The sequence below is a fragment of the Pimephales promelas genome, chromosome 19, assembly GCF_988280905.1.
Source record: "Pimephales promelas chromosome 19, fPimPro1.hap1.1, whole genome shotgun sequence".
Classification (NCBI taxonomy): domain Eukaryota; kingdom Metazoa; phylum Chordata; class Actinopteri; order Cypriniformes; family Leuciscidae; genus Pimephales; species Pimephales promelas.
The window spans coordinates 29,430,597-29,456,749 of NC_142787.1; the positions used below are offsets into that span (position 1 = coordinate 29,430,597).

General features: G+C 38.6%; 2 protein-coding genes across 4 annotated transcripts; one reads left to right on the forward strand and one right to left on the reverse strand.

Annotated features, from left to right (window-relative positions):
- Positions 1-1,301: 1,301 nt before the first annotated feature.
- Positions 1,302-12,288, reverse strand: tlr22 (toll-like receptor 22). 2 transcript variants are annotated; one of them, XM_039688382.2, is made up of 2 exons: positions 12,230-12,288; positions 1,302-4,323 (listed from the first exon to the last, which is right to left on the reverse strand). In XM_039688382.2, the coding sequence occupies exon 2, from the start codon at positions 4,272-4,274 to the stop codon at positions 1,395-1,397; it is 2,880 nt and encodes a 959-aa protein (XP_039544316.2). In that variant the 5' UTR covers positions 4,275-4,323; positions 12,230-12,288; the 3' UTR covers positions 1,302-1,394. The 2 variants fall into 2 exon arrangements, with proteins under 2 accessions (XP_039544316.2, XP_039544317.2); XM_039688383.2 differs by lacking the exon at positions 12,230-12,288 and adding an exon at positions 5,879-5,968.
- Positions 6,933-15,834, forward strand: ddx52 (DExD-box helicase 52). 2 transcript variants are annotated; one of them, XM_039688392.2, is made up of 15 exons: positions 6,933-7,084; positions 7,432-7,666; positions 7,752-7,882; positions 8,838-9,023; positions 9,101-9,244; positions 9,358-9,469; positions 11,649-11,721; positions 11,841-12,044; positions 12,250-12,340; positions 12,503-12,625; positions 14,816-14,966; positions 15,045-15,120; positions 15,244-15,315; positions 15,452-15,550; positions 15,686-15,834. In XM_039688392.2, exons 1-15 carry the CDS (start codon positions 6,998-7,000, stop codon positions 15,756-15,758), a joined length of 1,857 nt encoding a protein of 618 aa, XP_039544326.1. In that variant the 5' UTR covers positions 6,933-6,997; the 3' UTR covers positions 15,759-15,834. The 2 variants fall into 2 exon arrangements, with proteins under 2 accessions (XP_039544326.1, XP_039544327.1); XM_039688393.2 differs by having other exon boundaries at positions 7,758-7,882.
- The last annotated feature ends 10,319 nt before the right edge of the window (positions 15,835-26,153 follow it).

Here is a 26,153-nt window from a genome sequence, read left to right on the forward strand (position 1 = left end):
TCAACAGATTACCAAAGAAAAATAATGTTTAAATCATTCCTTCGTTGGTAGAAACAAACGTAGCCTAAAGATAGATAAGGTAAGACATTCTGGGAGGGGTGTAAAAGCATTAATATGATGCGTTGTGTCTATGTTGACAAACTGATAGGCTATAGCTAGCTTCTTGTGTTTGTAAATGTATTTTATATGAGCTGTAAGACTTCAATGGTGGTCTATTTCGGGTAATGCATAACCAACATAAGTATTTTTCTCTAAACCGAACATTTCTTTTTTTCTTTTTTTTTGCTTCCGTCATGCAAAAGTTACAGACTTCACCTGCTTATAATGGACATCACAGAGGGTCAAATATGATGTTGGCTTGGTGAAATTAGAGAAAGGGCCATTATCCCTTGACCATTCCCACCCCCGTGTCCAACTATCAGGGGTCAGTGTGTGGGCCGAACATCAGCCCACCGTGACCCCATACAGAGATCTTCTTCACTTGTTGACTTAGTTTTTAACATGCTGACTAGGGGTATTGTTCATTCATCAAATGTTTTAAGGTCTTTATAGTATTCCTGTTGTACAATAAAAAAGCTAATGTATACATATACACTCCGTTCAAAAGTTTTATTTATTTATTTATTTATTTGAAGAAAAATCCAAAGACGAATTGAAATTGATCAAAATTGACAGTAAAGGCATTTATATTGTACATTTCTATGTCAAATGCTGTTCTCTATTCGTCCAAAAATCCAGAAAAAAAAAATCCCATAAAATATTAAGCAGCACAACTGTTTTCAACATTGATGGTAATAAAAAATGTTTCTTGAGCATCAAATCAGCATATTAGACTGTTTTCTGAAGGATCATGTGACGACTGTTGTTATGATGCTGAAAATTCATCTTTGCATCACAGGAATAAATTGCTTTAAAAAAATAAAATAAATATATATACATGATAATCTACCAAAAGACTACTTGACATAAAATGGATGTATTTACACTTCTATTTAAAGGGATACTCCACTTTTATTTAATTTTTTTATTTTTTTGGAAATAGGCTCATTTTACAACTCCCCCAGAGTTAAACAGTTCAGGTTTACCGTTTTCCAATCCATTCAGCCGATTTTCTGATATTTAGAAGAATATCATTGACTATACTATGGAAGTCAATGGGACCAGAAAATGTCTGGTTACATATATTCTTCTAAATATCAGAAAATCAGCTGAATTGATTAAAAAATGGTAAAATATAACTGTTTAACTCTGAGGGAGTTGTAAAATGAGCCTATTTCCAAAAAAAAAAAAAAAAAAGTGGAGTCTTTTTGAGGGAAAAAATAAACATTTACAGGAAAATCCCCATAGTTTTCACTAAAGGTGACAGTGTACTGTACCATATTGTTATAATATCCTCATAAAATTCCAGTCTCTGATTTATGACCCTCTTTGGTCTTTAAAGCCATTTTTAGCTTTTGCCAGAAGATCTTAGTATCTTCTCCAGGTTTGGGCCAGCGGAGGTAAGTTTGTTTCTTCACCAGCTTCCGCATCCTGTGGTACGGAGAGAGCTCATGTGCGGGAATATCCTCCAGGAACACCAGGACCAGCACATCCTTCTGCTCATCGAAGAGCCTGAAGCTCGCCACCTGGACCTCACTTGAACACCAGTTGCTCTTCAGGTAGTTCCTAGTGACCAGGCAGATGGTCTTGCGGCTGCTGTATATGCCATCAACGATGTTGTCTATTATTGGCCTTCCTGGTTCAAAGTCTCGGTGGTGAAGGCACAATCTCCAGCCCTGTTCTCCTTCTAATTTGGGAATGAGTTCCTCCATTACCCAAGGCTCATCTTGGGTGTTGTAGGAAATAAAGGCGTCGTACTGGAACGTTGTACCACTCCGCTTCTTCTTGGTGTCGTAAAGGAAGGCTAAGAGGAGGTAGTAGGCGTAAATCACCTGATAGCGCAGAAACTGCCAGACAAATGAACAGAAGAGGGTGAGGACGACCGCAATACTGCTGCAAAGAAAGCAGATGAAGTCGATTTTCAAGGTGCAGGATTCGGTGTTGAAAGCGGACAAGCTCATGCCCCGTAAGGCACGAGGATAGCTACACATGTACTTGTTGAAATAAAACACCTGAGTAGAATTACTTTTCACGGCCCACTCAATGAAGAACTCGTTGTGGCAGTCGCAAGTGAACGTGTTTCTCTGCAAGTCGAGGACTTCTAGTCGAGGCAGCGACTCAATCAGAGTCTCGTTGATCGTGTCGATCTCATTGCCCGGGGCACTTAAGGTGGAGAGTCGGGACAGATTTGCATTCAACAAGAAGTTCAGTGAGCGAAGCTGCGTTCTTGAAAGGATGAGTTTGGTTAGCCCGGAAATAGGGTGGAAGGTCTCGGCCGGGATGGAGTCGTCTTCAGACAGTGCGTTCTTGGAGAGATCCAAGAACCAGAGCCGAGGGCTGAACTTGAATGTATCAGGATTTAGATGACCAAGATTTGTGTTTCCAGCGTAAAACATTTCCAAGGAGGATAAACCTTGAAGCAGATTTGAGGGTATTACGCCGATCCCACGGCGTTGACTGTTAAGGGTCAAAACCCGGAGTTGCTTCAGCTCCTCAAACGGAGGGTGTGTCAATTTATTATCTTTAAATGAAATGGTGTTGGCGTACAATTCCAGATTTTGGAGGTTGGGCATGCCCGAGAACACGTTCAGGTGTCTGGTTAATGTTTTAGCTGTTATTTTGTTCGATGACAGAAGTAGAGAGGTCAGGTTCTTCAGTTCTTCAAAAGCATGGGCCTCAATCTCTGATATCTGATTGTCTTGTAAGGACAAACTGGTTAATTGTGGCACGTTTCTAAAAGTGTGTTTTTTTATTTTGCTTAGCTTGTTGAAATTAACTTGCAGATCCTTCAGGGAACGCGGCCCATTGCTGAACGCATCGCCGATCCTCAACAGGTTATTTGTTCCGAGCTTTAGGACTTCAAGACTTGTGAGGTCCTTGAACAAGCAGGAATTAATGAGTGAGATTTTGTTACCATACAAGTACAGAGTCTTCACCTTTGTTAAATTGGCAAAGTCGTCACAGGTGAGCTCCCTGATGCTGTTTCTACTGAGATCTAGGAACTCGAGAGTGGAGAGAGCTTGAAAGGAGTTTGTTATTCGAGTCAGTTTGTTGATTTGCAGAAGTAGCTTTTTTAGTTGCGTAAAACTCCTGAACACACTCTGCGACAACGTGGATATTTCGTTTTCTCCTAAATCCAACTCCGTCAGGTTAGAACAGGGATCAAACATGTGGTCGGCGAGATGTTTTATTTTGTTAGCGTTTAGCCGTACAACTCTTAGCGCTGGAGAACATGCGTTCAGCAGAAGCTTGGTCTTGTTGAGCTCCACGTTTCCATTAAGCCTGATTTTATTCAATGAGTTCCTGAAGCTCGGAAGCACGTCAGCGACACTCTGGGGTGACATATGAACATCCATGAAGTATAATGTTTGCACTGAGGACAAAAATGTATTTTCTGTAACATTCCATGTCATGGTGCCATTTTGACCGCAATAGGATAGATCAAGGTGAGCGAGGGATGGAAATATATTGTCAGTGAGCTGAAATGTTGCCAAAGGGTTGTTGGACAAATCCAACCTTTTTAACGACAAGGGCTTTGTTGCTATCTCATACGAGTTGAAAACAGTAAAATTGTTGCTTCCGATGTAGAGTTCCTCCAAACACGGTGGCGCAAGAACCGGCTTCACTCGGTCTATGTAATGGAGGTGGTTTTGTGTTAGATTTAACACCTTTAAATTCTGAAGCGTGCTAAAAGCTGACTCTTCAATGTCTTTGATATTGTTGTCATCCAGACGTAGCACTAGCAGGCTGCTTAGGCCGCGTAGCATCCCGCTTGAGACTGCGTTCAGGCTGTTGCGGGCCAGATTGAGATGGGTCAAGTTGGAAAGATTGTCAAGTGCACCCTCTTGGATTTGTGAGATTTTATTGTTGGATATGTTCAAGTCCTGTAGGTTTGACAAATGCCTGAAGTCTCCAATCTGGATCTGTGCAAAAGCGTTGAAGGAAATATCTAAAATCCGGGTATTTCCGGGAACCCGCGGGATCCTGAAAAAGCCCATTTTGTAGCAAAGCACTTTCAGCTGCGTGTTTTTAAGGGGAGTACTGATGGTGCAGTTCTTTAGGAAAAATGCACTAGATGGCGAAATAAAACCACAGAAGGCAATATATAATGTGATTTGTTTTAGTGTTCCTGTGTTTTTTCTTGATTCTTTTTTCGTGTCAAACAGGAGATGCATATTTTTTCTGTGCTCTTCAAGCAAGCCCTTGTGTTTGGCTTTGAATTTCCTACAAATAAAAAATAATACATTTATTATTTAAATCACTACATTCAAAAATAAATAAAAAATTGGTGCTGTCAACTCAATGAATTGCAATTAATCACATCATGTGTATATATATTATTATATTATGCATATGTGTGTGTGTGCGCGCATGGTCTGTGAATACAAGAGTTCAGATGCAAAAGCCTCTAAGTGCCACTTGAAATTTTCTTCTAGGATTATAATTTTTAACAAGCTTGTATATTTAAGTTCAGTAAATAACCATTAATAGGTAATCTTCATTGCAATTTAAGTGAAATCACTGAACTTAAATATACAAGCTTGATAAAAATTATTCTAGAAGAAATTTTAAATGGCACTTAGAGGCTTTTGCATCTGAACTCTTCATATATACATATACACACATGTATGTGTGTGTGTATACAGTATATGCACAAATACACACAAAGAGGCATATATATGAAAAACATATACAGTAATATACAATCAAACCAAACATTATCCAGACACCAGATTTTTTTTTCTACTAGTGGGTGCAGGACAATATAGTTAATTTATGTAAGTGAGGATAACAAAATAAAGTAAACTGTGACATATTATACACAAAAATTCTTCATACAGTCGACATGTTTAGCTCAAGTGTTTTTTTCTTTAATTGCTAGTGCGGACTTTTTACACCACAGACTGAACAAAGTTAAGCGTTGCTCTGTAATTTGTTGATCTAAATTGGTATTATCTAATTGTGTACTTAAATTTAACAGCCGACATCCAGTCTAACAGAAGAATGGCCAAAACCAATGAAATATCAACTGATTTGAAAACTCTTTTTATAGCGAATAAAACTGTGATAATGTGAGAAATGTTAAATGTGTCTGAATACATTATTGACTGTATACCACACACATATATTATGTAAACACAAACTGCTAAGATGCGATTAATCGCGATTATTCTGATTATACATTTAAAAGTAATACACAGTTGTAACAACTGAAAGATAAGTTTACTTTTGCAATGAAGTGAATCAGTAAATAAACCTCAATCTATCAAATTGTATGATGTTTTCATATTTGCTGTAAAATGGTGAGACAACTTCGAAAAGTGGAGAAACACAACCTGCAATACTTCATTCCATCAGCATAAGCACAAGAGAAAGCATAACTCCTGCAGTTTTACTTGCAGTTTTCCTGCAAAATAACTAATTCTTTATCAAAAACACACAAGTGTGTGATAAATATATGGAATAATTTACTCACTGAAATCATTATAATCTATAAAATCAATACTTCATTCATTCCGAGGTTAATAGAATAGAAAACAAACATCTGCCTCCAACCGTACCACTAATATATATATATATATATATATATATATATATATATATATATAGCCTATATATATATATATAAAGCCTATATATATATATATATATATATATATATATATATAACGCCTATATATATATATATATATATATATATATATATATAAAGCCTATATATAAAATATATATAAAGCATATATATATATATATATATATATATATAAAACATACTCACAAAGGTTCACCTCTTCATTGAGTTATTGTCTGCTAAAACACAGAAAAACGTCAGGCTGGTCTTGTGTGTTATGTTGTCTAGCAGGAAATGAAGTTATATGAGAGAGGGAAAAAGCATGCAGAAGTAAAGCCTGTATAGCCACAAACCTTATAGCTTTACACCCACTGATCTATTTAATGTCATTCTATATAGATCAGTGTTTACACCTAATGCAACACCTGTGGCATATGAACCTAAACTGATTCTAATCAGACAAGTGTTTAATATCATTTGATCATGGTTTGTGCATGCACTTCTGTGATATCTTATGGGATATACACAGCCATTATTATTATCATGTGATATCTCTGTGGTCATTCTGTGGTCATTAAATGTGAAACAATGTAGGATGACTGTAAGAGTATTATTAATGTAGAGTAATATAATCACATGAGAAGTTGTTCTCTTCTCTATTTCCTCCAGTCATTGGAAGAATTTTGTTTAAGTTAATGATTTATTACGGTGGAATGTTGTGTTTAACTCGTTATGACTCTTTTGGTATTGCAACACACATTTTGTTTTGGTACCTGGCAACATAAGTTTATCATAAGAGATATGACTCAGCAGTATTAAATTACTGTCTATATTTAGCCTACTTTTAGATAAGAGGATCTCCAAAGAGAATAATAACACAATCACCTGTTTAATGCTTCAATGATTTTGTTACAAGATTACCATTTTTTCACCAAAAGAACTGTAAAATAAACGCAGATTAATCTGTATTAATACTGGTAAAGTTATCTTCCTACTATTATAATAATAAGAACTCACGTATTATATTGTCAATGAATGTATTACTTGTAAAAAAAAAAAAAAAACTAAATAATGCATTTATTTATTTATTGGTTGATACTGATTCCTGTTATACTGAAATTGATTATAATTGTACAATAATGTAGGAGAAAAAGAGGCAGGAATTTATAAAGATGTAAGAAAAAAGATGTTTTTTTTTAAAGAAACAGCGCTCTCTTGTGATAGACTAAAGAAACAAAAAAGGCGTAATAGTTGAGCGCCGAGAGCGTGTTAAATCCATAGACAGCTATAAATCTAGATCGATTATTCACGTCTTACATTGTATCAATGGACGCCGTCGACTTGTTTAGAAAGCTTGGGTCTGGAGCAAAGTTTGATCTGAAAAGGTTTGCTAAAGATGCAGAGAGGTTTAAGGTAGGTTTTAATGCAACGTACATAATACATTTAACATATGCGGGGTTGCCGTTTTATAAAACGAAAGAAATACGTACATTTCGACTTGAAATGCTGCCACATGGCTAACATGCGTTTCCATTTCCCATTGAATGTCTCTGGAAGTGCTAGTGCTAATCCAAATGAACCCAAACAACGCTAATAGAGTGCTTTAACAAGTAGTATGAGATAGTAATGGACATTTTCCACATTTTAAACATCATTAGTTTGGTTACTGCGTTGTACACAGTCAATAGAAACATGAATGTGGGTTGTTACTTTACTACAGTACTAAAACGCATGTTCATTTCTTGTGCAACTCTTCTCAGGTAGTGAAGTCTCAGAGCAAGTACAGCTCACAACAGCTGGCTGAAACCAGCTTTTTTGGCACAGAGACACTAGAGAAGGCTTCTCCGCAGTCCAGACTGAGTGAAGATGATGGTGAAGAAGAGAAAGAAGGGAGTGATGAAGAGCAGGCCTCTGGTAAACGGAAACGTACTGAAGTGGATGAGCCAGTGAAGGCTGCACGAAAGAAAAAGAAAGGAGCTAAGAGAAAATCTGAAGGCAAGTCTTCTTTCAATCTCTTCAGATTGCTAGCAGGTCTATTATGGTTTTCAAACAGTTCTCTCTTCCTACTTTTTTGAAACAGACACAGAACCTGAAAAGAGAGAGGAAGAGGGGATCCAGTGGATGTCGTCGCAAGACACTGTGAAAGACCCCAAGAAAGAGTCTAAAGACACGCTCTCTTTGAAAAGACTAAAGCAGCTTCATCAGGAGAAGGTATAATGTGTTATAATATTATTATTCTGTGGTCAGCTACAGTTGAACATTTTTGTTTAATACGGCTGTTTTAAAATTCTGACCAATGCTAACACTTTTCATAATATGGACAGTATTAAAATTTGATACTCTTTTGTTTAAATAAATAAATCTAAATTTTTAAATGCTACAAGTGACACACAACATTAGAGTGTGCATTATTGAAAATGGATATTAATTTGATATATGCATTAGGGATGGGCAACGATTAATCGCATCCAAAATAAAAGTTTGTTTTTACGTAATGTATGCGTGTGTGGTGTGGTGTGTATAATTATTTTGTATATATAAATACACACACATGCATGTATATATTTAAGAAATATTTGCATGTATATACTTTATATACATTTATACATAATTAATATTATGTATAAATATAAATATTTGATATATTAACACATTTTTCTTAAATATATACATGCATGTGTTAGTATTTGTATTTACAAAATAATTATACACACTACACACACATATATCACGTAAACACAAACTTTTATTTTGGATGCGATTCATCGTTGCCCATCCCTAATATGCATTTAACAGTGGCTTTAAATAATGAAGTGCTATTATTATGACAGCCAGCTGGAGATTGAACCCCTACTGATTATTATTAAATTTAGTAGAGAAGAGAAATATTTACTTTGTGAAATATGGAGAATGAACATCACAATTATATATATATATATATATATATATATATATATATATATATATAAAAACAATATTAATACCAGCCAATCTAGATAAATAAATAAAAAATCTTTAATAAAAATATCTGTCAAGTATAATTGGACTTTTTTTCCCGAGGAATAGAGAATGTGTCTTATAGGATCTATGCGACTGGTTTTGATGTGATCGTATGATGATTGAATCAAAACTCATTATTGTTTTAATCTGTCTGTGTGTGTTTAAGGTGAATCGGGTACGTAACCAGAACCGGATTAACGTGCACGGGACAGACATTCCAGATCCCGTTTCCACTTTTGAAGAGCTGCAGAAGGAGTACGATCTGGACCCACGAGTCATTCAAAACATCAAGACAGCGGGTTTCCAAACCCCCACACCCATTCAGATGCAGGCCATTCCCCTCATGATGCATGTATGACACGTGTCTGTTGGGTCAGATATAAATGTGTTTGTTTGAGTCTTTTGATTCCATATTTCTGTTTGATTTAGAAAAGGGAGATCCTGGCATGTGCTCCTACAGGCTCTGGTAAGACTATGGCCTTCTGTCTGCCCCTGCTGGCCCACCTTCGCCAGCCCCTCAACAAGGGTTTCAGAGCCCTCATCATCTCCCCCACCCGAGAGCTGGCCACTCAGGTAAACCTTCAATAAGTTAATAATTGCTGAATCCCACATCATCAAATAATCTGACGGTCTAAACGCATCGACTGAGTGCAATAAAGACTTGCATCTTTTTTTTTTGTCTCTAGACTCACAGAGAGTTGCTGAAACTGTCAGAAGGAGTGGGCTTCAGAGTTCACATGATCAATAAAGGAGTTGATGCTGTAAAAAAATATGGGCCAAAGTCTGCTAAGAAATTTGGTATGTTTTGGGCTCCATGAATGCTCGTATTTATGGTATATTTCCGGAAGAGTTTAGTCAAGTGATAAGTCGGGTCATCTTTCTTTATATAGTGCGTTGTATGATTATTACACCTAAAAACAAATAACAATTAAATGTACAGTGGGGGAAATAAGTATTTGACCCCTTGCTGATTTTGCAGGTTTGCCCACTTACAAAGAATACAACAATCTACAATTTTAATCATATGTACATTCTAACAGTGAAAGACAGAATCCCAAAGAAAATTCCAGAAAATCACATCATATGAATTTATAAAAATTGATAACCATCTGATGAGGAAAAACAAGTATATGACCCCCTACCAAACAGCAAGTATTCTGGCTCCTACAAGCCAGTTAGTCTTTCTTTAAGACACAGCCCCAATCCCAACCAATTATCTACATCAAATACACCTGCCTCACCTTGTTACCTGTATAAAAGACACGTGTCAACACCCAAACAACCAGCTTCCAACATCACCACCATGGGCAAGACCAAAGAGCTTTCTACGGAAATCAGGGACAAGATTGTTGATCTGCACAAGGCTGGGATGGGCTACAAGAGAATCGGAAAGCAACTTGGAGAGAAAAGATCAACTGTCGGTGCAGTTATCAGGAAATGGAAGAAGCACCACACCACCGCCAACCTCCCTCGGTCTGGGCCTCCACACAAGATCTCGCCTCGTGGGGTGTCCCTGATCATGCGAATGGTGAGGAATCATCCCAAAACCACAAGGGGGAACTGATGAATCAACTTAAGGCAGCTGGGACCACAGTTACAAAAGAAACGGTTGGTAACACACTACACCGTTATGGATTGAAATCCTGCAGCGCACGCAAGGTCCTCTTGCTCAAGAAGAAACATGTACAGGCCCGCATGAAGTTCTCCATTCACCACCTGGACGACTCAGAAGAGTCCTGGAAGAATGTGATGTGGTCAGATGAGACCAAAATAGAACTTTTTGGCCTCAACTCAACTCGAGGGCAAAGAACACCGAGTACAACCCAAAGAACACCATCCCCACCGTCAAGCATGGTGGTGGCAACATCATGCTTTGGGGGTGCTTTTCATCCAAGGGGACGGGACAACTCCATCGTATTGAGGGGAGGATGGACGGGCCATATATCGTGGAATTCTGGACCAACATCTCCTTCCCTCAGTGAGAGAGCTGAAGATGGGTCGAGGATGGGTGTTTCAGCACAACAACGACCCTAAGCACACCGCCAAAGCAACAAAAGAGTGGCTGAAGAAGAAGCACATCAAGGTTCTGGAGTGGCCTAGCCAGTCTCCAGACCTGAATCCAATTGAAAATCTTTGGAGGGAGCTTAAAATTCGAGTTGCCAGGCGACAACCTCGGAACCTGAAAGATTTGGAGGCTGTCTGCAGGGAGGAGTGGGCCAACATCCCTGCCGAAATGTGCACAAACTTTGTCACCAACAATAAAAACCGTTTGACATTTGTGCTGGCCAACAATGGCTTTTCTACAAAATATTAACATGCTGTTTGTCCAGGGGGTCAAATAATTGTTTTTCCTCATCAGATGGTTATCAATTTTAATAAATTCATATGATGTAATTTTCTGGAATTTTCTTTGGGATTCTGTCTTTCACTGTTAGAATGTACATATGATTAAAATTATAGATCGTTGCATTCTTTGTAAGTGGGCAAACCTGCAAAATCAGCAAGGGGTCAAATACTTATTTCCCCCACTGTAATAGTTGGGCTTTGTTGTTAATTGTAGCCTTTAGGGATGGGCAACGATTAATCGCATCCAAAATAAAAGTTTTTGTTTACTTAATATATATTAATTTGTATGTATAAATACCCACACATGCATGTATATATTTAAGAAATATGTGCATATATATATTTATTCACAATTAATATTATATAAATAAAAAAAATTGATATATTAATAACACATTTTTCTTAAATATATACATGCATGTGTGGGTGTTTATATATACAAATTAATTATACACACTACACACACATATATTATGTAAACTCAAACTTTTATTTTGGATGCGATTAATCGTTGCCCATCCCTATTTATTATAGTCATCTGCAAGTAAATGTGCTCCCTATATACTTTACAGCATTAGCTGAGAGATTTCCTTTATCTTTAATTTTTCTTTTTAATCCCTTTGTTTTCCAGATATATTGGTGACGACTCCCAACAGATTGATATATTTATTAAATCAAGACCCTCCTGCGATCAACTTAAGTTGGTGAGTGATTTTTTTTTAAAAGCTCTGTAGTTTAGTATAAATACATGAATAAAGTATTAATTATGCGTGTAGATTTTTCAAGCTTCCCTCGATCGTGAATGTGTGTTTGCTGTCTGTAGTGTGGAGTGGCTGGTGGTGGATGAGTCTGATAAGCTCTTTGAGGATGGGAAGAGGGGTTTCAGAGAGCAGCTTGCCACCATCTTCTTGGCCTGCTCTTCTCCCAAAATATGCCGGGTTCTCTTCAGCGCAACCTTTGCCACAGACGTAGAGAAATGGTGCAAACTCAACCTAGACAACCTCGTGTCTGTCAACATTGGACCCAGGTATCGAAACGCATCATGTCATTAAATACGTTGAGTTACGAGCTAAAGTTTTAATGCTTATTTTGTAGTAAAAGTTATAACTATTTTGGTTGGAAGCTTGTAAAGACAGCAATAGGACAAAATACATCAATAAATGACATGTTGAAATGAAACTCTGCTCTAGTAGGGTTGAATTAAACACATACCTGATTGTCTCCGTCCACAGAAACTCTGCTGTTGATACTGTGGAGCAGCAGCTGCTGTTTGTGGGTTCAGAAAATGGAAAGCTACTTGCCATGAGGAACCTTATAAAGCAGGTCAGTGAAGTTCTCACTTCAGTTATTTGGATGAGCAAATATCAGGTCTTGCCTCATAGCGGAAAAAGAAATAAAGATCCTAAATTTCATCAGATGCATCACAAGGAGATGTGAGGGGTTTTTTTTTTTACATAATTTAAGGATGACATAATTTTCTTTCAGGGTTTTTTGCCGCCAGTGTTGATCTTTGTTCAGTCTATTGACCGTGCCCGAGAGCTCTTCCATGAGCTGGTGTACGAGGGGATAAACGTGGACGTGATCCATGCGGATCGAACACAACAGCAGGTTGTCATTTTTAATAATTATCATCACTAATGATTATTTTGGTATTAGATTATTTTCACGATTAGTATGTCGAGTAATCCGATTTTTTTTTTTTTTTTGTGATAACAAAAATAGACCTAAATGATGACTTAAAATACATATAATAAAAATGAGGCAATAATAAATGGTTCAAATAAAGTATCAAAAGCAAGAAACCATATGGTTTAATTGAACAACACATAATGTTATATACATGGAATGTAAACGATCAACTTTACGCATTACGTATGATTTCGAATGCCTGCAGAGGGCGCAAATGGCCTGGTAAGTGCTGTTAGACTTGACCGCATGATCAAATCCTTGTGTCATTTTGGCTAAACATTTAATTCAAATGTTCACAATCTTTAATATTTGGCCACTTCTTCATGATAGGAATGCTGTAACAGCCACTGTAATTTCTTGAACAAGAATATGTGGACATCAAAACTTTCCAACTCCAAGTGAGAGTTTAAACTTATTTTGCAATTGCAATGAACAACATTTGTATATTTAGAAACCATTTTGATGTGTTCTTCTGTGTTGGCATAGGTTTTTAAATGATTCGCATTACAAATCTGGTGAAATGGCACACGTTGCGTTCCCAGATGGACATTATAAGTAACCCGAACTCGGCATATGCAGAGATGGCGTTTGTTAACTGAGCTCCTCCACGCTTGTAGCAGTGCAAATCTTGACACACAAAGTGCGACTGACTTTATATCTGTTTTCAAATGCATGTTATTGAAAACTCAGACTCCAGCACATGCAGAGACATCTGAGAGCATTTACTGTAACCTGCAGGCATGGTAATAAAGCATTAAAGGACTACGCTCTGAAACACACAGTGCATAATTTTATTTAATTGAATGGCAGCCTTTCTAATTTGACAATAGCACTGTTATATTATGGTTTATATATATCGTGCTGTTTTATTAAACTTTCTAATAATGCGTTTCGTGGATTCTTATCTGAAATGCGACACTTCCGGTTGATCCAAGGTAAATTGCAATCAAGGATTTTGTTAAATCGAGCATTTGAATTTAATCGAGGAATCATGACAGTCCTATTGTTACTGTTTGTTTTTGTTAGCTCAGGTCTGTTAAATATTAACAGATACAACTTTTGATTCAATAATGCATTAATAAATGTTAGAATGAATAATAAATGCTTTAGAATTATTTTTCATTGAGTTTAGCTTGCATTAACTAATGGATCCATTTGTTACCTATGATATACACTTCCGGTCAAAAGTTTTAGATCGGTAAGATTTTTTATGTTTTTAAAAGAAGTCTCTTCTGCTCATTAAGGCTGCTTTATTTGATAAAAAATACAAAAAAACAGTAATATCGTGAAATATTATTACAATTTAAAACAGCGGTTTTCTATGTGAATATATAGTGAAGTGTAATTTATTCCTGTGATCAAAGCTGAATTTACAGCATCATTACTCCAGTCTTCAGTGTCACATGATCCTACAGAAATTATTATAATATGATGCTCAAGAAACATTTATGAGTATTATCCATGTGGAAAACAGTTTTTTACATTTTTATTTTAATAGAAAGTTCAAAAGAACAGAATTGATCTGAAATGGAAAGCTTTTGTAACATTAATCACTACCATTCAAAAGTTTGGGGTCAGTAATAATTTATTTTTTATTTTTGAAAATACTTTTATTCATCAAGGATGAGTTAAACTGATCAAAAGTTACAGTGAAGACATTTATAATGTTAGAAAAGATTATATTTTAAATAAATGCTGTTCTTCTGAACTTTCTATTCATCGTAGAATTTTGGGGGGAAAAATGGTACACGACTGTTTTCAACATTGAAAATAATAATTTATGTTTTTTGAGCATAAAATCAGCATATTAGAATGATTTCTGAAGGATCATGTGACACTGAAAACTGATGTGTAATCGGCAACATTACACATTACAACATTAATCGGCAATATTAAAAGAGAAAACAGTAATTTTAAATTGTCATAATATTTCACAATATTACTGTTTGTCATTTTTTTTCATCAAATAAAGCAGCCTTGGTTGAGCAGAAGAGACTACATTTGAAAACCTAAAAAAATCTTACTGATCTAAAACTTTTGACCAGTAGTGAACATTTAGTTTATACCCATTCTTAAGACAAACTATTGTTTCCCTGTGTCTCTCATTAGAGGGACAATGTCGTGAGCAGTTTCCGTTCGGGGAAGATCTGGGTGCTGATCTGCACGGCTCTGCTGGCTCGTGGAATCGACTTCAAGGGCGTCAACCTGGTTATCAACTACGACTTTCCTACCACTGCTGTGGACTACATCCACCGGATCGGTTAGTCTGAGTCGAGGATCTGAATTCATGCTGTTGAACTTTTATAATACTAAGCTCGTTGCTTTGTTTTCTTTGTAGGGCGAACAGGAAGAGCTGGACACAAAGGAAAGGCAATAACTTTGTTCACAGAGGATGACAAGCCTCTCCTTCGCAGGTAATGACAGCACTGGTTATTACAAGGTTAAACCATCATTTGACATTTCAGGGGCATCAGTTTTCTTATGACAAATGATTGCAATAACTTCTGCTCACTTTTGTTGTTGTTGTTATGGATCAGCATTGCTACTGTCATAAAGAAGGCTGGATGTCCTGTCCCTGACTACATGATCGGGTTGAAGAAAATCAAACGGTGGGGTTGCGCCGTTATATTATAGGCTATAGCCGTGTTTTTCAGTTTAGCATGTTTAGATTCATAAAATACTTTATGGGCACTATTGTTGCCATCAAACGTCACATTATAAGACCTCTAATTCTTCACCCCACAGCAAATTGAAACGTCAGCTCGTGACAAAACCACCCAGACGGTCAACTATTCGCACAACGCCTCGCATGCTCTTTGAGAAAAAGATCGGCATGGGAAAAAGGTTTGTTCTGGATCACAGTGCAGATAGTGAAGAGGGTTTGTTTTAGCCTCACAGAATGAAAAGAACAGGACTAGAATGTATTTGACTTTATTATAATGGTGTTTTTTTTTTTTTACTTTCGCTGTTCATTTTCAGGAAAAAAAGAAAAGTTGCAGAGAAAGAAGCTGAAGCAAAAGGCAAACCATCAGAAGTTGCTTCTAACAGCTGATGTGGCACAGCGTACAGACTGCTCATTTTTTCGATCCATCTTTTTGTCTTAAATAAAATGAACGCTTACCAGTGTGCGTGAAGATCTTATTATTGTGACGATCTACAGTTGGAACAGAGCTTATTGAAACCCACAGTGCTCTTCCAACAGCACATAAAACATTTCCACGAGGTGCTGGAAGAGGGTCCACTAAGAAGGAGTTGTTTTAATCAGATGAGACAGGCTTTTAAAAACAGGTCAGAGTCATAAGCCTAGGCCCTGTACCATGATCGTAGTTAAACAAACTCAGGGTTGCAGGATTGGCTTAGAATGGACAAAACCAAACCGATGCAATCAGGCTTTATTGGTTCCATGATGTTGATCACAACATGACATCATGACTTTTGCGCAAACATACATGCCACTTTCGAGTCAAGTGGCGCGTTATCTCTACGCATTTTGAGCTATCCGCGTGTATGTCTACGCCATTAACGTCCGAGTGATTCCACGTGTCTGTACACGCCGTCAAATGACCATCATTTGAGATTTCATAAATGCCATTAACCCCAGTGACGGTTGGGTTTAGGGACGGGATTAAGGTAAGTTCAGAAATACGAAGATCATAGAAATGTCTTTCAAGCACGCAGTAACACCGTCTCTGCTGCCAAAGCCAGAGAACAATCTTGGAGGAAGATTGCTGAAGTTGAACAAATACGCCCCCGTCCCACGAACCCACTCTTTGTCCAATAACCCACTACATATTTTTTACGTTTTTCCTCAGTATATTCAAAATGCTGCAATTCGACGCGGTCCCACCGGCAATCTATTGAATGGGGATTCGGATAGTGTTTTGATAGACATTTTAATTAAAGTTCCTGTCGTGAAAAAAAAACTATTTTACTGCACTCAGGAGGCCATCCAGGGTCCGTAGCACCAAGCGGTTTATAATGATCAGAATCCAGAGTTTCAAGAAGATCAGAGAAACTCAAAATTTCGACCCAAAAAAAAAAAACGACAGTGGACAGTCAGTCGAAAAAAAAGTTTCTCTGATCTTCTTGAAACTCTGGATTATGATAGAGGGCCATGGGACTTACACCTGAGTGCAAAAAAGGAGGCTCTAGACCCTTCCAGAGCTGAGATATGGACATCCCACATAACATTTATGCCATTATAAATATCTCAATATCTCAGCTCTGGAAGGGTCTAGAGTCTCAATTTTTGCACTCAGGTGTAAGTCCCATGGCCCTCTATCAGAATCCAGAGTTTAAAGAAGATTGGAGAAACTTTTTTTTCGCACCAAAAAAAAAAAAAACGAAAGGGGTACCACTGTCGTTTTTTGGGGAGGTTGAAATTTTGAGTTTCTCAAATCTTTTTGAAACTCTGGATTCTGATAGAGGACCATGGGACTTACACCTGAGTGCAAAAATTGAGACTCTAGACCCTTCCAGAGCTGAGATATTGAGATATTTATAATGGCATAAATGTTACGTGGGATGTCCATATCTCAGCTCTGGAAGGGTCTAGAGTCTCAATTTTTGCACTCAGGTGTAAGTCCCATGGTCCTCTATCAGAATCCAGAGTTTCAAGAAGATCAGAGAAACTCAAAATTTCAACCCCCCCCCCCCCCCCAAAAAAAAAAAAACCGACAGTGGTACCCCTTTCGGGGTTTTTTTGATGCGAAAAAAAGTTTCTCTGATCTTCTTGAAACTCTGGATTCTGATAGAGGGCCATGGGACTTACACCTGAGTGCAAAAATGGAGGCTATAGACCCTTCCAGAGCTGAGATATGGACATCCCACGTAACATTTATGCCATTATAAATATCTCAATATCTCAGCTCTGGAAGGGTCTAGAGTCTCAATTTTTGCACTCAGGTGCAAGTCCCATGGCCCTCTATCACAATCCAGAGTTTCAAGAATATTGGAGAAACTTTTTTTTTCGCACCAAAAAAAACAAAAAAACGAAAGGGGTACCACTGTCGTTTTTTGGGGGGGTCGAAATTTTGAGTTTCTCTGATCTTCTTGAAACTCCGGATTATGATAGAGGGCCATGAGACTTACACCTGAGTGCAAAAATGGAGGCTATAGACCCTTCCAGAGCTGAGATAAGGACATCCCACGTAGCATTTATGCCATTATAAATATCTCAGCTCTGGAAGGGTCTAGAGTCTCAATTTTTGCACTCAGGTGTAAGTCCCATGGCCCTCTATCAGAATCCAGAGTTTCAAGAATATTGGAGAAACTTTTTTTTTTCGCACCAAAAAAAAAAAAACGAAAGGGGTACCACTGTCGTTTTTTGGGGGGTCGAAATTTTGAGTTTCTCTGATCTTCTTGAAACTCTGGATTCTGATAGAGGGCCATGGGACTTACACCTGAGTGCAAAAATGGAGACTCTAGACCCTTCCAGAGCTGAGATATTTATAATGGCATAAATGCTACGTGGGATGTCCTTATCTCAGCTCTGGAAGGGTCTATAGCCTCCATTTTTGCACTCAGGTGTAAGTCCCATGGCCCTCTATCAGAATCCAGAGTTTCAAGAAGATCAGAGAAACTTAAAATTTCTTTTGGCCACATTTAGAGGCTTAAATAACTGGGAATGTTAAAGGATGTATAGGCCAAACCAGGTGTTATCAGAATCCCGATATTGACACGGATCCATCACAACATGTCTTCATATTAGGGACTGAAGTGAGTGTTGGCAGTCAGGTGCTGGAGGAGTGGAGGAACGGATGTGAAGAGGACACAATCAGCGCCAACACGCACTCATCCACATAAACACTGCTGGGCTTATTACACACAGCACTGATCTGGCACTGCACTACTGTGTACTAGACCAGTCAGCAGGTGCACACACGCACACACACACCGCAGTCAGTGTGTGAATCTCATCAAAACCAGATTCTGGTCACACTTCACCCCAAAATATAAAGCGGGAAATATAAAGAGTTAGTCCTGAGTGCCAAAATGGAGGCTCTAGACCCTTCCTGAGACCTGAGTGCAAAAATGGAGGCTCTAGACCCTTCCAGAGATGAGATATTGAGATCCCACGTAGCATTATGCCATTATAAATATCTCAATATCTCAGCTAAGTCTCATGGCCCTCTATCAGAATCCAGAGATTTGACAAGATTGGAGAAACGTAATTTTTGCCCGAAAAAAAAAAAACCGAAAGGGGTAACACTGTCGTTTTTTTTCTGGTCGAAATTTTGAGTTTCCATATCTCAGCTCTGGAAGGGTCTAGAGCCTCCATTTTTGCACTCAGGTCTAAGTCTCATGGCCCTCTATCATAATCCAGAGTTTCAAGAAGATTGGGGATACTTAATTTTTTGCCCCCCAAAAAAAAAACGTAAGGGGTAACACTGTCGTTTTTTTTTCTGGTCGAAATTTTGAGTTTCCATATCTCAGCTCTGGAAGGGTCTAGAGCCTCCATTTTTGCACTCAGGTCTAAGTCTCATGGCCCTCTATCATAATCCAGAGTTTCGAGAAAATTGGGGATACTTAATTTTTCGACCAAAAAAAAAAAACGTAAGGGGTAACACTGTCGTTTTTTTTTCTGGTCGAAATTTTGAGTTTCCATATCTCAGCTCTGGAAGGGTCTAGAGCCTCCATTTTTGCACTCAGGTCTAAGTCTCATGGCCCTCTATCATAATCCAGAGATTTGACAAGATTGGAGAAACGTAATTTTTGCCCGAAAAAAAAAAAACCGAAAGGGGTAACACTGTCGTTTTTTTTCTGGTCGAAATTTTGAGTTTCCATATCTCAGCTCTGGAAGGGTCTAGAGCCTCCATTTTTGCACTCAGGTCTAAGTCTCATGGCCCTCTATCATAATCCAGAGTTTCAAGAAGATTGGGGATACTTAATTTTTTGCCCCCAAAAAAAAAAACGTAAGGGGTAACACTGTCGTTTTTTTTTCTGGTCGAAATTTTGAGTTTCCATATCTCAGCTCTGGAAGGGTCTAGAGCCTCCATTTTTGCACTCAGGTCTAAGTCTCATGGCCCTCTATCATAATCCAGAGTTTCGAGAAAATTGGGGATACTTAATTTTTCGACCAAAAAAAAAAAACGTAAGGGGTAACACTGTCGTTTTTTTTTCTGGTCGAAATTTTGAGTTTCCATATCTCAGCTCTGGAAGGGTCTAGAGCCTCCATTTTTGCACTCAGGTCTAAGTCTCATGGCCCTCTATCATAATCCAGAGTTTCGAGAAAACTGGGGATACTTAATTTTTCGCCCAAAAAAAAAACGTAAGGGGTAACACTGTCGTTTTTTTTTCTGGTCGAAATTTTGAGTTTCCATATCTCAGCTCTGGAAGGGTCTAGAGCCTCCATTTTTGCACTCAGGTCTAAGTCTCATGGCCCTCTATCATAATCCAGAGTTTCGAGAAAATTGGGGATACTTAATTTTTCGCCCCCAAAAAAAAAACGTAAGGGGTAACACTGTCGTTTTTTTTTCTGGTCGAAATTTTGAGTTTCCATATCTCAGCTCTGGAAGGGTCTAGAGCCTCCATTTTTGCACTCATGTCTAAGTCTCATGGCCCTCTATCATAATCCAGAGTTTCAAGAAGATTGGGGATACTTAATTTTTCGCCCCCCAAAAAAAAACGTAAGGGGTAACACTGTCATTTTTTTTTCTGGTCGAAATTTTGAGTTTCCATATCTCAGCTCTGGAAGGGTCTAGATCCTCCATTTTTGCACTCAGGTCTAAGTCTCATGGCCCTCTATCATAATCCAGAGTTTCGAGAAGATTGGGGATACTTAATTTTTCGCCCCCCCCAAAAAAAACGTAAGGGGTAACAGTGTCGTTTTTTTTTCTGGTCGAAATTTTGAGTTTCCATATCTCAGCTCTGGAAGGGTCTAGAGCCTCCATTTTTGCACTCAGGTCTAAGTCTCATGGCCCTCTATCATAATCCAGAGTTTCAAGAAGATTGGGGATACTTAATTTTTCGCCCCCCCAAAAAAAACGTAAGGGGTAACACTGTCGTTTTTTTTTCTGGTCGAAATTTTGAGTTTCCATATCTCAGCTCTGGAAGGGTCTAGAGCCTCCATTTTTGCACTCAGGTCTAAGTCTCATGGCCCTCTATCATAATCCAGAGTTTCGAGAAAATTGGGGATACTTAATTTTTCGCCCAAAAAAAAAAACGTAAGGGGTAACACTGTCGTTTTTTTTTCTGGTCGAAATTTTGAGTTTCCATATCTCAGCTCTGGAAGGGTCTAGAGCCTCCATTTTTGCACTCAGGTCTAAGTCTCATGGCCCTCTATCATAATCCAGAGTTTCAAGAAGATTGGGGATACTTAATTTTTCGCCCCCCAAAAAAAACGTAAGGGGTAACACTGTCGTTTTTTTTTTCTGGTCGAAATTTTGAGTTTCCATATCTCAGCTCTGGAAGGGTCTAGAGCCTCCATTTTTGCACTCAGGTCTAAGTCTCATGGCCCTCTATCATAATCCAGAGTTTCAAGAAGATTGGGGATACTTAATTTTTCGCCCCCCAAAAAAAACGTAAGGGGTAACACTGTCGTTTTTTTTTCTGGTCGAAATTTTGAGTTTCCATATCTCAGCTCTGGAAGGGTCTAGAGCCTCCATTTTTGCACTCAGGTCTAAGTCTCATGGCCCTCTATCATAATCCAGAGTTTCAAGAAGATTGGGGATACTTAATTTTTCGCCCCCCAAAAAAAACGTAAGGGGTAACACTGTCGTTTTTTTTTTCTGGTCGAAATTTTGAGTTTCCATATCTCAGCTCTGGAAGGGTCTAGAGTCTCCATTTTTGCACTCAGGTCTAAGTCTCATGGCCCTCTATCATAATCCAGAGTTTCGAGAAAATTGGGGATACTTAATTTTTCGCCCCCCAAAAAAAAACGTAAGGGGTAACACTGTCGTTTTTTTTTCTGGTCGAAATTTTGAGTTTCCATATCTCAGCTCTGGAAGGGTCTAGAGCCTCCATTTTTGCACTCATGTCTAAGTCTCATGGCCCTCTATCATAATCCAGAGTTTCAAGAAGATTGGGGATACTTAATTTTTCGCCCCCCCAAAAAAAACGTAAGGGGTAACACTGTCATTTTTTTTTCTGGTCGAAATTTTGAGTTTCCATATCTCAGCTCTGGAAGGGTCTAGATCCTCCATTTTTGCACTCAGGTCTAAGTCTCATGGCCCTCTATCATAATCCAGAGTTTCGAGAAGATTGGGGATACTTAATTTTTCGCCCCCCCAAAAAAAACGTAAGGGGTAACAGTGTCGTTTTTTTTTCTGGTCGAAATTTTGAGTTTCCATATCTCAGCTCTGGAAGGGTCTAGAGCCTCCATTTTTGCACTCAGGTCTAAGTCTCATGGCCCTCTATCATAATCCAGAGTTTCAAGAAGATTGGGGATACTTAATTTTTCGCCCCCCCAAAAAAAACGTAAGGGGTAACACTGTCGTTTTTTTTTCTGGTCGAAATTTTGAGTTTCCATATCTCAGCTCTGGAAGGGTCTAGAGCCTCCATTTTTGCACTCAGGTCTAAGTCTCATGGCCCTCTATCATAATCCAGAGTTTCGAGAAAATTGGGGATACTTAATTTTTCGCCCCCCCAAAAAAAACGTAAGGGGTAACACTGTCGTTTTTTTTTCTGGTCGAAATTTTGAGTTTCCATATCTCAGCTCTGGAAGGGTCTAGAGCCTCCATTTTTGCACTCAGGTCTAAGTCTCATGGCCCTCTATCATAATCCAGAGTTTCGAGAAAATTGGGGATACTTAATTTTTCGCCCCCCCAAAAAAAACGTAAGGGGTAACACTGTCGTTTTTTTTTCTGGTCGAAATTTTGAGTTTCCATATCTCAGCTCTGGAAGGGTCTAGAGCCTCCATTTTTGCACTCAGGTCTAAGTCTCATGGCCCTCTATCATAATCCAGAGTTTCGAGAAAATTGGGGATACTTAATTTTTCGCCCCCCCAAAAAAAACGTAAGGGGTAACACTGTCGTTTTTTTTTCTGGTCGAAAGTTTGAGTTTCCATTTCTCAGCTCTGGAAGGGTCTAGAGCCTCCATTTTTGCACTCAGGTCTAAGTCTCATGGCCCTCTATCATAATCCAGAGTTTCAAGAAGATTGGGGATACTTAATTTTTCGCCCCCCAAAAAAAACGTAAGGGGTAACACTGTCGTTTTTTTTTTTTCTGGTCGAAATTTTGAGTTTCCATATTTCAGCTCTGGAAGGGTCTAGAGCCTCCATTTTTGCACTCAGGTCTAAGTCTCATGGCCCTCTATCATAATCCAGAGTTTCGAGAAAATTGGGGATACTTAATTTTTCGCCCAAAAAAAAAAACGTAAGGGGTAACACTGTCGTTTTTTTTTTCTGGTCGAAATTTTGAATATCCATATCTCAGCTCTGGAAGGGTCTAGAGCCTCCATTTTTGCACTCAGGTCTAATTCTCATGGCCCTCTATCATAATCCAGAGTTTCAAGAAGATTGGGGATACTTAATTTTTCGCCCCCCAAAAAAAACGTAAGGGGTAACACTGTCGTTTTTTTTTTCTGGTCGAAATTTTGAGTTTCCATATCTCAGCTCTGGAAGGGTCTAGAGCCTCCATTTTTGCACTCAGGTCTAAGTCTCATGGCCCTCTATCATAATCCAGAGTTTCAAGAAGATTGGGGATACTTAATTTTTCGCCCCCCAAAAAAAACGTAAGGGGTAACACTGTCGTTTTTTTTTTCTGGTCGAAATTTTGAGTTTCCATATCTCAGCTCTGGAAGGGTCTAGATCCTCCATTTTTGCACTCAGGTCTAAGTCTCATGGCCCTCTATCATAATCCAGAGTTTCGAGAAGATTGGGGATACTTAATTTTTCGCCCCCCCAAAAAAAACGTAAGGGGTAACAGTGTCGTTTTTTTTTCTGGTCGAAATTTTGAGTTTCCATATCTCAGCTCTGGAAGGGTCTAGAGCCTCCATTTTTGCACTCAGGTCTAAGTCTCATGGCCCTCTATCATAATCCAGAGTTTCAAGAAGATTGGGGATACTTAATTTTTCGCCCCCCCAAAAAAAACGTAAGGGGTAACACTGTCGTTTTTTTTTCTGGTCGAAATTTTGAGTTTCCATATCTCAGCTCTGGAAGGGTCTAGAGCCTCCATTTTTGCACTCAGGTCTAAGTCTCATGGCCCTCTATCATAATCCAGAGTTTCGAGAAAATTGGGGATACTTAATTTTTCGCCCCCCCAAAAAAAACGTAAGGGGTAACACTGTCGTTTTTTTTTCTGGTCGAAATTTTGAGTTTCCATATCTCAGCTCTGGAAGGGTCTAGAGCCTCCATTTTTGCACTCAGGTCTAAGTCTCATGGCCCTCTATCATAATCCAGAGTTTCGAGAAAATTGGGGATACTTAATTTTTCGCCCCCCCAAAAAAAACGTAAGGGGTAACACTGTCGTTTTTTTTTCTGGTCGAAATTTTGAGTTTCCATATCTCAGCTCTGGAAGGGTCTAGAGCCTCCATTTTTGCACTCAGGTCTAAGTCTCATGGCCCTCTATCATAATCCAGAGTTTCGAGAAAATTGGGGATACTTAATTTTTCGCCCCCCCAAAAAAAACGTAAGGGGTAACACTGTCGTTTTTTTTTCTGGTCGAAAGTTTGAGTTTCCATTTCTCAGCTCTGGAAGGGTCTAGAGCCTCCATTTTTGCACTCAGGTCTAAGTCTCATGGCCCTCTATCATAATCCAGAGTTTCAAGAAGATTGGGGATACTTAATTTTTCGCCCCCCAAAAAAAACGTAAGGGGTAACACTGTCGTTTTTTTTTTCTGGTCAAAATTTTGAGTTTCCATATTTCAGCTCTGGAAGGGTCTAGAGCCTCCATTTTTGCACTCAGGTCTAAGTCTCATGGCCCTCTATCATAATCCAGAGTTTCGAGAAAATTGGGGATACTTAATTTTTCGCCCAAAAAAAAAAACGTAAGGGGTAACACTGTCGTTTTTTTTTTCTGGTCGAAATTTTGAATATCCATATCTCAGCTCTGGAAGGGTCTAGAGCCTCCATTTTTGCACTCAGGTCTAATTCTCATGGCCCTCTATCATAATCCAGAGTTTCAAGAAGATTGGGGATACTTAATTTTTCGCCCCCCAAAAAAAACGTAAGGGGTAACACTGTCGTTTTTTTTTTCTGGTCGAAATTTTGAGTTTCCATATCTCAGCTCTGGAAGGGTCTAGAGCCTCCATTTTTGCACTCAGGTCTAAGTCTCATGGCCCTCTATCATAATCCAGAGTTTCGAGAAAATTGGGGATACTTAATTTTTCGCCCCCAAAAAAAAAACGTAAGGGGTAACACTGTCGTTTTTTTTTCTGGTCGAAATTTTGAGTTTCCATATCTCAGCTCTGGAAGGGTCTAGAGCCTCCATTTTTGCACTCAGGTCTAAGTCTCATGGCCCTCTATCATAATCCAGAGTTTCGAGAAAATTGGGGATACTTAATTTTTCGCCCCCCCAAAAAAAACGTAAGGGGTAACACTGTCGTTTTTTTTTCTGGTCGAAATTTTGAGTTTCCATATCTCAGCTCTGGAAGGGTCTAGAGCCTCCATTTTTGCACTCATGTCTAAGTCTCATGGCCCTCTATCATAATCCAGAGTTTCAAGAAGATTGGGGATACTTAATTTTTCGCCCCCCAAAAAAAAAACGTAAGGGGTAACACTGTCATTTTTTTTTCTGGTCGAAATTTTGAGTTTCCATATCTCAGCTCTGGAAGGGTCTAGATCCTCCATTTTTGCACTCAGGTCTAAGTCTCATGGCCCTCTATCATAATCCAGAGTTTCGAGAAGATTGGGGATACTTAATTTTTCGCCCCCCCAAAAAAAACGTAAGGGGTAACAGTGTCGTTTTTTTTTCTGGTCGAAATTTTGAGTTTCCATATCTCAGCTCTGGAAGGGTCTAGAGCCTCCATTTTTGCACTCAGGTCTAAGTCTCATGGCCCTCTATCATAATCCAGAGTTTCAAGAAGATTGGGGATACTTAATTTTTCGCCCCCCCAAAAAAAACGTAAGGGGTAACACTGTCGTTTTTTTTTCTGGTCGAAATTTTGAGTTTCCATATCTCAGCTCTGGAAGGGTCTAGAGCCTCCATTTTTGCACTCAGGTCTAAGTCTCATGGCCCTCTATCATAATCCAGAGTTTCGAGAAAATTGGGGATACTTAATTTTTCGCCCAAAAAAAAAAACGTAAGGGGTAACACTGTCGTTTTTTTTTCTGGTCGAAATTTTGAGTTTCCATATCTCAGCTCTGGAAGGGTCTAGAGCCTCCATTTTTGCACTCAGGTCTAAGTCTCATGGCCCTCTATCATAATCCAGAGTTTCGAGAAAATTGGGGATACTTAATTTTTCGCCCCCCAAAAAAAACGTAAGGGGTAACACTGTCGTTTTTTTTTCTGGTCGAAATTTTGAGTTTCCATATCTCAGCTCTGGAAGGGTCTAGAGCCTCCATTTTTGCA